The sequence below is a fragment of the Hylobates moloch genome, unplaced genomic scaffold, assembly GCF_009828535.3.
Source record: "Hylobates moloch isolate HMO894 unplaced genomic scaffold, HMol_V3 SCAFFOLD_4, whole genome shotgun sequence".
NCBI classification, from domain to species: Eukaryota; Metazoa; Chordata; class Mammalia; order Primates; family Hylobatidae; genus Hylobates; species Hylobates moloch.
This window is the reverse complement of record NW_026652279.1, coordinates 26,064,884-26,080,208: the sequence shown is the minus strand read 5'-3', so window position 1 is coordinate 26,080,208 and position 15,325 is coordinate 26,064,884. Positions and strand designations below refer to the sequence as shown.

The window sequence follows — 15,325 nt, the reverse complement described above, 5'->3', positions numbered from 1 at the left end:
TATAAGGTGTGGAGGAGAGAAGGGTAAGAATAGGGCTTTTCTGAGTACAACTTTTGACTTTTGGACCCTGTAAATGCTTTGTGCATTCAAAACTGTAAATTTTAAAAAAAGTATTTCTAAAAAAATTAATACCTAAAATACAAAGAAAACCAAGTATGCCACTTGCCAAATTGATAACTACAGAGAGTAACTTTTGAACATGTACTCTGATCATACATTTTTAACAGCTTTATTGAATTGCATACCATAAGGTTCACCCATTTTTTAAAGTATACATATCATGCAGATCAAAACCACAAATATCATGTCACCCCAGTTAGAATGGCTATTATTAAAAAGGCAGACAATAACAGATGCTGACGAGGATGCAGAGAAAAGGGAACTCTTATATACTGTGGGTGGGAATGTAAATTAATACAACCACTATGGAAAACAGCATGGAGATTTCTCAAAAAACTAAAAATAGAACTACCATACCATTCAGCAATCCCACTACTGAGTATTTATCTAGAGGAGAATAAATTAATGTATCAAAAGGATACCTGCACTCCCACATTTACTGCAGCACTATTCACAATAGCAAAGATACAGAAGCAACCTACATGTCCACCAATACATGAATGGAAAAAGAAAATGTAGTGTATAATATATAGTGGAATACTATCCAGCCATAAAGAAGAATGAAATCATGTCATTTGCAGCAACATGTATGGAACTGGAGGACATTATGTTAAGTGAAATAAGCCAGCCTCAGAAAGAAGATTACTGCATGTTCTTACTCCTGTGTGGGAGCTAGAACACTTTATCTCATGGACACAGAGGATAGAATGATAGGTGCCAGAAGGAAGGGTGAGTGGGAGTGGAGAATGAAGAGAGGTTGGTTAGTGGGTACAGACATACAATTAGATAGAAGAAATAAGTTCTAGGGTTTGATAGTAGAATAGGGTGACGATACTTAGCAACACTATTTTGTGTATTTCAAAGTAACTAGAAGAGAGGACTTCAAATGATACCAACATGTAGAAATGACAGATATTCAAGGTGATGGATACCTCAAATACCCTGACTTGATCATTATATATTCTATGCATCTAACAGTTACATGTACACCTTAAATATTTAAAATGTTATATATCAATGATAGAAAAAAATACATTTCAATGGTTTCTATTATATTTACAGAGTTAGGCAATCATCATCATAACGTTACTTCAGAACTTTTTCATCCTCCCCAAAAGGCATCTTGTACCCATTTGCAAGTCCCTCCCAATATCCTCCATACCCTGGCCACCAGCCCTAGGCAACCACTGATCTACTTTCTGTCTTCTGACCATATATATCTTTAGTGGGATACATTTTGAAGATAAAAATACTAAACAATAACATAAACAAAAGCCCTGGAAAGAAATCTCAAGTTGTGTGTAGCAGGTTTATTGTCAGTGGTAATATTGCTATTAAAACTGTTACACCATTGATTGTGTATTATAGGATAAAGCAGATGAATATAATTATTACTAATATTATTCAGAACCAGGATTTTTATGGTAAGAAAAAAATGTACAAATACAAAATAAGTGAAGGTAATGAAAACCTTATTGTATGAATAAGAAACATCAGTATGAACTCATGAAAAAAAATTCTAGTTCTATCCACTGAAAGGATCTAGAAGGTCTTTATGACTCTTCTGTAGCAATGAGCACACCTAATACCTAGATCTTGGTGTCTCGATATGAGACACCATATTTGTTTCCTACAAAAAGCAAACAGAGCCCGCTGGAGAAATGTTTGATTCAAGATCTGGATCAAGGAAAGTAAAAAGTAGTTGGGGATTTTTTTTGGTCCAGAAAACAAGGAAGTGCTCATTGGAGGTCACATTAAAAGGATACAAGAAAGTATGCTCCATGGCTGAATTTGGGACAATTTAAGTATTCTAAAAAATATTGATGGTAATGGGTAATCACAATTCAGTCAAAAATTACAAAAACAAGTTCGTATAAATGTTAATAAAGGTGAGGGTGGGGGACAGGAAGACAGCTCCTCTTTACAAAAGAATGCCTGCTGATACACGGAGAAGAAATGACATAATTAGAAAATCACCATTTTGCAACCCCAGTGGAACAATTACTTTGGGCAAAAATCGTCACTGGATGCTAAAACCATTGGGTGAAACATGTTGGGCACTACATGCACATGGTCATCTCAAAGTATCATCTTGACACTTTGAGTACCATTTCACAGATCATACTTTATTACAAAGTGGAGGAAAATACCTTTATAATGTAGAGATCTGGAGGCCAACACCTTGACCCAGTGATCAAGGTTGGCATCACCAGCAGCAGGACAGCCTGACGTACGTGCCTTCTAATGGGATGCATTAAGGTGTCCATAACATCACCCATGTAGTGTTCTTGCCAAAAATATTTAATTGGAGTCTAATCATGAGAAAACAGACAAATCCAGAGTGTGAGGCATTTTACAAGACAACTGGCCAGGGCTCTTCAGAAAGAGCCGATATTGTAAAAAACAAACTAGCAAACAAAAATATCGGAGTGTATTTTACATTTAAAGGACCCAAGAAAAATAACCACCAAATGAATTGTGTGAATGTTGATTAGATCTTGGCTTTTGAAAAAAAGTCTGTAAAAGACACCATGGGACAACTGGGGATGTCTGAATGTGGTCTGTATATGAGATGTTCTTTTTGAATGGTTAATTTTCTTAGGTGTAATGATGTTGTGGTTACGTAGGAGAATATCCTTATTCTTAGAAGAAGTGTGTTGAAGTAGTTAGCAGTGGTGTGTTTTGATGTCTACAAAATAATCTCAAATAGTGGAGCAACAATAAATATAAATACAGAAAGAACGAGAAATCAAATGTGGCAAGATGAGTGTAAGCGAAGTGTGATGGGCATTCATTATTTTATTTTTACAACTTTTCTATAGATTTAAACATTTTCAAATAAGTTGCAGGGAGAACTTTAAACTTGCTGAAATGGGGGGCCTCATATGTGGGGGAGACTTCTCCCATCTGCCTTTCCTGTGGTTCAGGCTGGACCAGGTCATCTCTTCTGCCATCTGCATGTTCTCTGACTCCTTCCCAAGCTGAAACATCATCTCGTCTCTTGTTTCCACTCAGGTGAAGACCCCCTTGTGGACGATCAAAATGAACGAGATATCAATTCAGTCGCTGGTGTTTTAAAACTGTATTTCCGAGGACTGGAAAACCCACTCTTTCCTAAGGAAAGGTTTCAAGATTTTATATCTACTATTAGTAAGTATTTCCCAGGTGAAATGATCAGTTCTTTGACAAATCATTGTTGGAGTTGAGCTACAGGCTTATTGCTGTGCTAGGCGTAAAGGAGGAATATTATGAAAGGCGAAGTGTGATGTGCGTCCTCGTAGAACTGAAAGCAGAAATAACAAGATGGTTTATAATGAAAGGGCTAATGGGCATGTCACACCCCCTGGGTAGAGAAGGAGCTCAGAGGAGAACCGGAGGAAGACTTGATTTCGCAGATCAGAGCCAAGAGAGAGTGCTGGGAGCAGAGTGTTCCAGGAGGAAAGAGCACGGGGGATCCTGGGAAGGGCTAGGGACATAGACCCAGTGGGACCAGCCAAGAGGGTGTCCCAGCCTGTGCATGGTGCAAGAGGTTGGAAGGGGAAAATGGAGCAAAAGAGTGAAGACCTTGAATGCCTTGCAGACATTCCAGAGCTTTTCCCCTTGGGTAATGGGGAGACGTGGAAGGTCTAGAGGTCAGGTCAGCAGCATGACCAACAAGGGAAATGCTGAAAGTAAGTTGTCTGGGGATTTTCTCTGACATTGCTAGTTAGTTGTGAGAAACTGTTATGTTTCTGTGGACAAAATCAGGAGGAACCCAGTCTAGGGGGCTGATGTCATGGCACCTTGACTCTGAGATACCCAAATCCAAGATAACCTTTTGGAAATTTTTTTAAAAAATAAGCTTTCAACTTTAGAATATTAGAATTTTAGTCGTTTAGAATAAACTTTTAAATTTGATTCACAGAAAAGTTGCCCCATACCCAGTTTCATTTGGGGTGTTTCTCACAGTACTCTGAGAGATATTTGCAGCCAGGAACGTGTCCCAGGAGATGGCAAGAGAAGAAGGAGATTTGAGCTCTCTTTTATTGTGTGTGTAAAAGACCCTTCTGTTCCTCTCTTCCCTCCACACTATTCCCTGCTTATCTTTCCAGACCTCCATACTACAAGCTGTATTCTAGACTGCAGAGGTCTGACCCTGTCTGAGCCCTGTATCAGTTACTCATCCAGTGTTTCCAGAACCCCAAAAATCCTGTTCCTGTACAGGACCCTGAGCAAATTTCAGGTCTAGGATGACCTGGAAACAGGGGTCAGAGATGAGATCCCAAGCATCTGCCAGACTTTGGCTGATAGGTACCTTGAGAAGTGGTGATTTATTTGATGTTCATTTCCTGAGCAACTACTGTGTCAGGCCTGTGCTGCAGCTGGTGTTTGTAAAGAGTTTAATAAAACATGGTCCCTGCCTGTGTCTGTCAGGACTCATAGGTGACAGAAACCCAGCTTAAACCTGCTTACTTCATAAAAGGGAATGCACTGTTCGGGAACCTGGACAACTTAGGTCCAGCTGGACTCAGACCTTCACACGGCATCAGCAGATATATGCCCCCTCTGTCTCTATGCCAGCTTCACTGTTAGGTGGGATCCTCCTCTCAGGGGCCTCCACTGTGCTCCAGGCTTCCCTCTACCCAGGTCCAAGAGGGCACCTCCCTGTGGGTTTCTCACAACCAAAGTCCCAAGAGTTGACTCTGATTGGTTCTTGATTAGGCCACACCTCCATCCCCTCCCTGTAGCTAGGGAGATGGATGCTCTGATTGGCCAGGCCAGGATCACCTATGATCCCCAGAATCAAGAGTAGAGCTGGCTCCCCCATCCACGTGGGTTGATATAGGAGATGTGGCAAGCGAACGTTTGTTGCTTCGCTCTCTGAGGATGAAAGGCACGCTGAAAGGCCCCTTTATGTTACAGAACTGGAGAACCCAGCCGAGAGGGTGCACCAGATCCAACAGATCCTCGTCACCCTACCCCGCGTGGTTATTGTGGTCATGAGATACCTCTTCGCTTTCCTCAACCAGTGAGTGTCTGGCCAAGGGGCCCCTTTTTGACTCAGGCCTGGCCTCTTTTGGGAGGGGGTGTCTTGAGGCTTTTGCAGATGCTGTTTTTAAAGGAGAACATGGAAACCTCCTGGATTTGTATAGAGTCCCTCAAAAGAAAAAAAACACAGTGGGAGGACTTGCCTTTCCCAGATGACTTGTGGGTAACTCCTCTCTCCTAGCCTCTCCCAGTATAGCGACGAGAACATGATGGATCCCTACAACTTGGCCATCTGCTTTGGGCCTACCCTCATGCACATCCCTGATGGGCAGGACCCTGTGTCCTGCCAGGCACACATCAATGAAGTGATCAAAACCATCATCATCCATCATGAAGCCATCTTCCCCAGCCCCCGGGAGCTAGAGGGACCTGTGTATGAAAAATGCATGGCTGGAGGGGAAGAATATTGGTAAGATGCCATTCCTCTTAATATTATTATTATTATTATCATCATCATTGTTATTGCCATTGAACAGGAACAATAAGAAACCCTTCAGTTTTCTTACTGCTTGATAGTCGGTACTTTCATATACATTTTCTCATCTGAGCTTCACAGCAGCTTCACATGAGAGATAGGTACATCAGTTAGGATTCTCTTGGTTATAAGGGACAGACATACAACTCAAATTGCCTTTAGCCAAATGGGACTTCATTGATTTACTTAAGTAAAAAGTCTGGGGATATCTTCAGGTATAGCTTGATCCAGGGGCTCAACTATTACCACAAGGACTTGGTCCTGCAGTCTCCATTCCTTGGCCCTGCTTGATTCTGTGTTGGCTTCATTCCTGGACAGCTATTTCCTTGGTGGTTGCAAGAAAGCAACCAGCAACTCAAGATCTATAACTCACTCTCTTATCATCTTCAATAGAAAAAGACCCTTTCCTTCCCAAATGTTCTAACACAAGCTCAAGAATTGTGTTTCATTGCTGAGGTTTGGGCCTGGTGAAGTAATCACCTTGGTAAGGAGATGCAATGCTTTAACTGGCCATGTGAGTCACAAGCCCATCTCAGGAAGCAGGGGAGTGAATAGTCCTCACCTCAACTTTATGAACTGAGTGTGACACTTCCTACCTTTGTCTCCTCTCACCTAGGAGTTCTCTTTTCCAGACAAAGTGAGCTCAGTTTCTTTGCGTGTCCAACACCATGTCAACAATCACTAGTTTGGGACCTCTGTGTGCCTGGTATACCTGGTACTACACTAGGTCTTAGGAGAAATATTTCAGAACCTTTTCAAAATCAGGGCTTTAAAAGCTTCCCCAGGCTAAGACCTTAAAATGTGAAGACAGGAAAAAAATGTTTAAATGTGGTGAAGACAGGAAATTCAGGACACTAAATGACAGAGACCAAAGCGTTTCTACTATTTCTTTATTTCCAATTCAGGAGAGCACACAGCTATATATTTAGGTATTACCCACACTGCCTTCAGCCAGGTGCCTACAGGGGAGTTTGTTTTTTGATTGTCAAAGCATTCCTGGACTTTTGAATTGCCTTATTACTGTGAGCATATTTGGGCAGCTGCTTCAAAGAAGGAAGGTGTTCCAGCCTTTGTGTTTCCTTCCTACATGCCTCCCTGCATAGAAATACTGGGTCATAGTGGTGTCTAATCACAGCTCTTAATCTCGTTTGAGGCACTAGGGAGCAAGTCCATCCCTGTTCTGTAACAGAAACATTAAACAGCTGGCAAGCATAATTTCTGGACAAAGAGAATTTTCACACAGTTTTTGCAACCATTACCAGTTCTCTTTTCTTGCTACAATGTATGTAATTAGTGTTCTGGGAAGGGACCCACAGATCTTCATGTACTTATCAAAGAACAATATACAATAACCACACTTTTCTTAATCCTATTTGTTTCCCACGAGACTGTAAAACTATTAATTACATGGTAATTTTGGAGCTTCCAAAACCAAAAGGGAGACTTGGCTGAGGGTCTCAGCACAGTAGACAACATTAATTCATTCAACAAATGTTACCAAGCATCTGTTGTGGGCTGGATTCTGTGCTGGGAGTCAGAGATGTAACAAAACAGGATTGACCCCTGGTGCAGGAGCTCTGATGGAATAGGAAACAAATGGCTCCAGAAGTGGGGCTTCCTGAGCCAATCTAGGGAAATCAGGAAGGGCTTCCTGGGGGAAGTACAGACTGAGCTGAGACTGCAGAATGAACAGGAGCCAACCCAGTGAGGAGTGGGAAGACCTGGAGCATTCAGTAGAATGAAAAGTAGTTCAGTGTGGCCAGAGCATAGCATGTGTGACAGGGGAATGGTGAAAGGATGAGGCTCCACAGGTTGGATAGAGCCAGCTATGAAAAATCTTGGAAGCCATTGAGTTTGGTCCTGATTGAGGTGGCAGTGGAGAATTTTTCATAATAAAGTGCATATTCCTTTAAATGGCATTGCAAATGTCAACTCCTTTGAGAAGCCTTCTCTGTCCACTCTTTATAGGTCCCCTCTGCTGTTCTTGTCTCTGCCCATTTATTTCCTATATAACACTACATAACATAACTTACAACTGTCTTATTTAATGGCCTATTTACTTCGGTTTTTTTCTTGACCCTCTCCCTACAATGTAAGCAACATGAGGCCAGGAACCTTGTCCACCTTAATCTCTCATTGCATCCCTCCTGCCAGCACACTGCCTGGCATATTAGGACTCACTCAATGGCTCTATAAAAAAAAAACAAAACTGGCTGATTATGTGAATTAACCCTTGCCTCAAGAAGCTTATAATCTAGTGAGGGGGTAGTAGCTGGTGAAATTATACCAGCACAGTAACAACTAAATCTGATGGACTGGATTACTCAGCCACCATGCCCATCATGGTTGCCAGTCTACTCTCACTGCCTGCATCAGTCGGGGCTTTTGCATGCAGAAAGACAGGGCAGCTCTTGTTAGCTTCATCTTACCTCCTGGGATGTGTCACCTCAGCTATAAGACAAGAGAGTCAGGCCAGATGAAATAACTCATGGTACTTCAAAGGGTTGTTTTTGTTCTGGCCTGTGGTCCTTAACGATTATAAATACTGGGGTTTTACTACTGCCCTCTGGATCTTACAGAACATGTAAGCATTGACAGTCTTCACCAAGAAAGCAGCTCAGCAAATTCCAGGGCTAGGAGGGCACTGGGGGAGATATTTGGGAAGCTTCGCAAGGAGGAGGCTGGGAGTAGTTTTCTGATTAGGAAGATCCCTGGAATGGTCACATGGAAAAGATAGGATGGTATAGGCCTGCATCTGAGCTGCAGGAGGGCCCAGAGGCCAACTGGACTGGCATGAGAGGCTGAAGATGCTGTGAGGGTAGATAACCCCACCCCCAGTGAGTCCCCTTCCTGTGTTTCCTTGCAGTGACAGCCCACACAGCGAGCCAGGGACCATCGATGAAGTTGACCATGACAATGGCACTGAGCCTCATACCAGCGATGAAGGTGAGTGAGGGGGATCCTGGGGACAAGGGATTCTTCATTCTCACACTGACTTATGTCAGCCCAACTACAGGGCTGGCCCACGTAGACCTCTTCAGCTTTCCAAGTCAGCCATCTGTCCTTCAGAATAGATGAAGACCCAGAAAAACCTTCATGGCATGCCCCAAGTCCTGGCATGGGCCTGACACAGAGCAGATCCTCATAGGCTCACACTGTGTTCACCACACCCCACACCTAGCCCACTTCATTCCTTAATGTGTCCTGCCTGGCCCAGGTACAAATCCTAAGTGACAAGAGTTCCCTAAGTAGAAAGCAAGCTCTGTTCCTCCATCCTTCCCCAGTGAGGGTCTGCCCTGTGCCAAGCCTGTGCTGGGACTTGGGCACAGGGATGAACAAGATGTCAGTCCTCAAGGAACTCCCAGTCTGTCACCAGATCTTGACAGGTTGGAAGTAGCTTCTCATGGTGCAAAGTGATAATGCCAGATTACAGGTTTGTCTGGTGCATTGGGCACCCTGGAGATGAAATCAAAGGGTGATGATCCTGGGAAGTGTGTGGTGAGAGAGAGAGAGAGAAAGGCCAGTCAAGACCTTTCTCCAGATTCCTCCACCTCTTCCAGACAAGGAGAGGAGAGTCGGACTAGTCTCTAGGGAAACTGGACTGCGTAGACAAGCAATCTGAACCATATGCCAACTTATCCATCAGGCAGAGTAGGCATAGTGCCAAGGGCCCATAGTACTTGTAGAGGTCCACTAAAATGTTTTAATTTCTTTTAAAATAAGAAAAAAAAATGAACACAATATCCAGGCTGGATTATATTTGTCTTTATATTAATGCAGTTGTAAAATACAATTTTTAACTTTTTTTTTTGAATGGAGGAAGGGACCCATGCAGGCAAAAGTGTCTAGGACCCTTGAAAGTTAGAACACAGCCCGGGATGCACCCAGCACCTGGGATAGTTTTCCTTTTTAAACATCATGGCTTAGCAGTTCTCTTACTTGTCCTTTGTGTTTCTCTTGTGGGACCGGGTCATGTTGGCCACCACATTTGTCAGGAGAGCAGGGCAGGCATTCAGGTGACAGTTCTGGGAACTGGTAAAAGAGACAAGACTGATAGATGGGTTTTCACATTCTAGTAGGACTATTTCAGTTGCTAATGACAGAACCCCCAACTCAAATCAACTTAAGCTTAAAAGGGAGTAAGTTCCTATACCTGAAAAGTCCCAGGGTTGGCACGGCTTCAGGCACAGCTGGATCCAGGAGCAAGGGTGATTTTTATCAGCACTTTGTCTCTGTCTTCTTGTTCTGCTTCCCTCTGTGCTGGTTTCATTCTCATGTAGGATCTTCCTGTGCAGTGGTCTCTGGCAATTCCAGGCTTTCACCATCATCTTACCCAAAGTCTCAATGGAAAAGGGCTTCCTTTCTATAATGGTTCCAAGAGAGGTCCTCGGGTGGAGTCTCATTGGACTGCCTTGAGTCATGCACCCAGGCATGGTCCAGTCCCCATGGCCTGAGAGGGAGCTAATGGGTCAGACCCGGGTCACAGGTACAGAAAAGCAAATCCAGATATCACGTTCAGCTTGATCAGACTCCTGAGAGGCTAAAGTCATCCTGAACTGAGGAATGTGTCCTGCAGAGGCTTTGTTTGGAGATGTGAAGGCTGCCACCTTCTGCTTATTCCTGGTGATTTGCTTTTCTCTTTCTTCCTTTTTTTCTTCTGCCGACCACCTCCAGTTCTCCCCCTCCCTCTATCCCTTTTAACAGCCCCCACCCCGTCCTCTCCATCTGTTGCTCTTTTTATTTCTGGATCTCTTTCTGTCTGTCTCTTTATCTCTCCCTCTAGCTTGCTCTGTCTCTCCCTCTCTCCTACTCCTGACATTTCCTCTCCTTTGTCTTGACCAAAGCACCTGCATTCCTGGGGGCTGAGGTCCCTGTCAGTCCCTTTGCTGGTTTTTCCACAGCTCCTCGGGCTGATGGGCAGAAGGCTGCTCTGGACACCAGGACTGAAGATGAGGAGGGACAGAGAGAATAGGGCTTGCTGGGTCAGCGAAGAAGCAGCCATGGTACTCACCCAGCGGTGCTTCATCCCCATAAGAACCACCCCCTAGAAAGTGCTACCTCCCCCTTCCTAGGTTAAAGATTCACAGTGGCCCCCAGAATGCATGAGTCAGAGCTTTGGGTCCCCCTCCCAGATGATCCTTCTTCTTTTTGTTCTTTGTAAGGCTGCTGGTTTCTGAGAATGACAAAGGCAGGGAAAATCATCCTGGAAGGGAAGCAGCCACAGGCTGGGAGAGCCAGTTTCATGTTCCCTGAAGGCTCTCAAAGTATCCTGTGTGTATTAGTGGGGGGTATTGAATCAGGGGCACTCTTTGGTGGAAAATAAATTGCATTTTCTAAATGTTACATTCATGCCATCCCTGGCCAAACAGTGGCAGAATAGTGAGCTGCAGAGACAGTTAAGGGGTCACTGTGCTCAGAAAAAAGAGACCTGGAATTGAAGCCCAGAGGGAGTCCTTATGGTCATGTAATCTGAGGCAAGCCACATCACCTCTGGCTTCTATTTCCTTATCTATAAAATGGGAATGACAGCACCAAGAAAATTATGGCACGGGTTAAAATGAGGTGACATATGTGAAGGAGCCTAGCACAGTGCCTGGGACAGGGAGGTGGATAAGAAACATCAGTGGACTCTGTATCAAACAGACATCCTTCCTAATCCTGATAGAGAAACTGAGTCCTGGAGAATTTTCTTGACCTAACTGGCATTGGCAGTTATTGGTAATTGGCAGCCAAAACCTCCTGATTTACCTGTTTCCTCTTAAACATTTCATTCAGGGGATCATCAATGTCTATCTTCTTTTCTCTTGACAGCACCCGGTATGAATGGAACCCAGCAGGCCTCAAAGGTCAAATCAGGCAGAGAACCATGAGTCCAGGTCTTTGTCGTACATGAATCAGCCAATGAATGCCAAATTGGAGGAACAATTTAGTTGTTTGTGTATCTGTTGCCTTTCTTGTCTCAAAGATTCTGTACCAGCTGGGTGTGGTGGCTCACACCTGTAACCCCAACACTTTGGGAAGCTGAGGTGGGCAGATCACTTGAGCCCAGGAATTCGAGACCAGCCTTGGCAACATGGTGAAACTCCGTCTCTACAAAAAAAAAACCAAAATACAAAAATTAGCCAGGCATGGTGGCATATGCCTGTGGTCCCAGCAACTCAGGAGGCTGAAGTGGGAGAATTACTTAAGCTCAGGGAGGCTGAGGCTGCAGTGAGCCATGATTGTGCCACTGCACTCCAGCCTGGGTGACAGAACAAGGCCCTGTCTCAAAAAAAAAAAAAAAAAAAAAAAAAGATTCTATACCTAACTGATGCCTAGTCTCCTGTCTTGAGTCTGATAAGTCTGGAAATTCCATAGTGCTTGCTCTTTGGTCTCCAAGATTTATATAAAGAAACCATGGTTAGGCCAAGGATCCTTGACTAAATGAAAAAATGAAGGCAGCCTGTCACTAACAACCTCATTAATTGGAAGCTAAATGAGAAACAAGATTATTAGATTATAAAACCACTAAAATCAGTGACAGAGGCATGTTCATATGGGTGATATGTCCATTTTCAATTATAATTGTGCCACCATTCTCTTACTGATATTTTCCTGAAATTTTTGAGGTTACCTTTGACTCCTTCCCGTGTTGTTCTGTTTACAATTTCATATAAATGGTGTTGTACAGAATACAGTTGTTTGGCTCTGTCCTCTTTCACTCTGCATAATATTCTGAGATTAATCCATGTCGTGTGTGTTAAGGTGAGGTTTTTGATGGTATTAAAATGACATTAGTTGATTTATGCACAAACACCCCAGTTCTGGAATCATAGCCACCTCTTTTCTTTTCTTTTCTTTTTTTTTTTTTTTTTTTTTTTGAGACAGAGTCTCGCTCTGTTGCCAGGCTGTAGTAAAGTGGTGCAATCTCGGCTCACTGCAGCCTCCGACTCCCTGGTTCAAGCGATTCTCCTGCCTCAGCCTCCTGAGTAGCTGGGATTAGAGGCACGTGCCACCACGCCCAGCTAATTTTTGTATTTTTTAGTAGAGACGGGGTTTCACCATGTTGGCCAGGCTGGTCTCAATCTCCTGACCTCGTGATATGCTTGCCTCAGCCTCCCAAAGTGCTGGGATTACAGGCATGAGCCACCACGCCTGGCCCACTCCTTTTCATAAGAAATTAAGAACGATAGAAAAAAAGAACAGCGGCCAATTTCTATATGTTCCTAATCCCTAGTAATAAACATGGTAAACTGGCTTTCGGCATTTGGCTCAGGCCTTATACCTAAGAAGGACCCTGCCTTCTTTTTAAAACCACTTTATTGAGTTATAGATCACACACCACACAATTTACCCTTTTAAAGTATACAGCTGAGTGATTTTTTTGTATATTGTATATTCACAGATAGGTGCAACCATCACCATGGTCAATTTGAGAACATTTTCATCATCTTGAAAAGAAGCCCTGTACCCTTTAGCTATCACTCCTTACACCCTCCCCTCCCTACCCCCCACATTTCTCCCAGCCCTAGTCAGTGCAACTATAAATCTACCCACTGTCTCTATGGATTTGTCTATTCTGGACATTTTATATAAATGGAATTATATAATATGTGGCCTTTCTCTTAGCACACAGTTTTCTAGGTTCAGCCATGCTGTAGCATGACTCAGTACTTAATTTTTGATGGCTGAAAAATACTTCACCCCATGAAAATGCTACTTTGTTTATCCATTTGTCAATTGATGGACATTTGGGTTGTTTCTACTTTTCAGCTATTATGAATAATACTGCTGTAAACGTGTGTGCAAGTTTTTGTATAGGCAGAAGTTTTCATTTCTCTTGAGTATATACCCAGGAGTGGAATTGCTGGGTCATATGCTAACTCTATGTCAGTCATTTTAGGAACTGCCAGACTGTTTTCCAAAATGACCACACCATTTTGCAATATCATCAGCAGTGTATGAGGATTCCAATTTATCCATATCCTTGCCAGCACTTGTTATTATCTGACTTTTTGATTCTTGTCATCCTAGTGGATGTGAAGTGGTATCTTACTGAGGTTTGGATTTGAATTTCTCTGATGACTGATAATGTTCATCATCTTTTCATGTGCTTTTTGGTCACTTGCATATTTTTCTTCAGATCCTTTGCCCATTTTTACATTTGGTTATTTGCCTTTTTATTATTGAGTTGTAACAGCTCTTTATATATTCTAGATCTAAGTCCCTTATCAGATACACAATTTCCAAATATTTTCTCCCATTCTATGGCTTGCCTTTTTATTGGTGATACCCTTTGAAGCATGAAAGTATTTCATTTTGATTGAGTTCCATTCATCTATTTTTTCTTTTGTTGCACATGCATTTGGTGTTATATCTAAGAGGCCTTTGCCAAATCCAAGTTCATGAAGATGTATTCATGTATTTTCTTTTAAGAGTTTTAGAGTTTAGAGTTTTAGAGTTTAGATCTTTGATCTATTTTGAGTTAATTTTGGTATAAGGTAATGGTCAAACTTTATTCTTTTGTATGTGGCTCTCCAGTTGTCCCAGCACTATTAGTTGAAAAAAATTATTCTTTTCCATATTGAATGGTCTTAGCACCCTTATGAAAAAAGTCCTTTGACTATAGGTGTATGGATTTATTTTTGGACTTGCAATGCTATTCCACTGACCTATATGTCTATCTCTGTGTCGGTACCATACTGTCTTCATTACTGTTGCTTTGTAGTAAGCTTTGAAATTGGGATGTTTAAGTCCTCCAACTTTGTCCTTCGTTTTCAAGATTGTTTTGGCTATTCTGGGTTTCTTGTGATTACATATGAATTTTAGAATCAGCTTGTCAGTTTCTACAAAGAAGTTAGCCAGGATTCTGATAGGGATTGCATTAAATCTGTAGGTCAGTTGGGAATATCACCCTCTTAGTAGTGTTAAGTCTTCTGATCCATAAACACAGGATATTTTGCCAATTATTTAGATCTTTAGTTTTTTTCAACAATGATTTGTAGTTGCCAGAGTGGCAACTACAGAGTGCCTTTTATCCTTTTATCTTGAAAGGATATTAGATTTTGTCAGTGCTTTATTCCTCTGTATTTTATTTTTTATGCTGATGTAAGTGAAATTGTTTTCTTAATTTCTCTTTTGAATTGTTCATTATGATTGTATGGAAATATGATTGATTTTAATATATTGTTCTTGTATCCTGCAATCTTGCTGAACTTATTCATCCAGTCAAATATTTTTAGTGATTTCCTTATGTTTTTTTATATATAAGATTATATTGTCTATGAATAGATATATTTTTACTTCTTTTCCAGTTTGGATACCTTTTATTTCTTTTTCTTGGCCAGTTGGCCCAGCTAGAATCTCCAGTACGACACTGAAGTGATGAGAGTGGACATCCTTGGCTAACTCCTGATCTTATGGGGAAAGCATCCAGTATTTCACCATTAAGTATGATGTTAACTGTGGGTTTTTCATAGATGCCATTTGTCAGGTTGAGGAAGTTCCCTTCTATTCCTAATTTGTTGAGTGTTTTATCTTGAAAGGATATTAGATTTTGTCAGTGCTTTTTCTTCATCTATTAAGATGATTGTATGATTTTTGTTTTTTTATTTTACTGATAAGATGCATTATATTAATTAATTATTTTTAGATGTTAAAACAATTTGGCAGTCTTGGGATAAATTCCACTTGTGTATGGAGCATAGTTCTTTTTATGCTACT

The 15,325-nt window shown here is 41.9% G+C and overlaps 1 protein-coding gene across 9 annotated transcripts in view; it reads left to right on the top strand.

The window, feature by feature from the left end:
* Positions 1-15,325, top strand: part of SRGAP3 (SLIT-ROBO Rho GTPase activating protein 3) — a 269,948-nt gene that overhangs the window by 231,759 nt on the left and 22,864 nt on the right. For 4 of the 9 annotated variants that reach the window (XM_032149572.2, XM_032149571.2, XM_032149570.2 and 1 more), the window contains 4 exons: positions 3,136-3,270; positions 5,023-5,128; positions 5,330-5,557; positions 8,490-8,569. In XM_032149572.2, the coding sequence (XP_032005463.1) occupies positions 3,136-3,270; positions 5,023-5,128; positions 5,330-5,557; positions 8,490-8,569 (549 nt within the window). The other 5 variants (XM_032149574.2, XM_058437201.1, XM_058437200.1 and 2 more) reach the window with 5 other exon arrangements.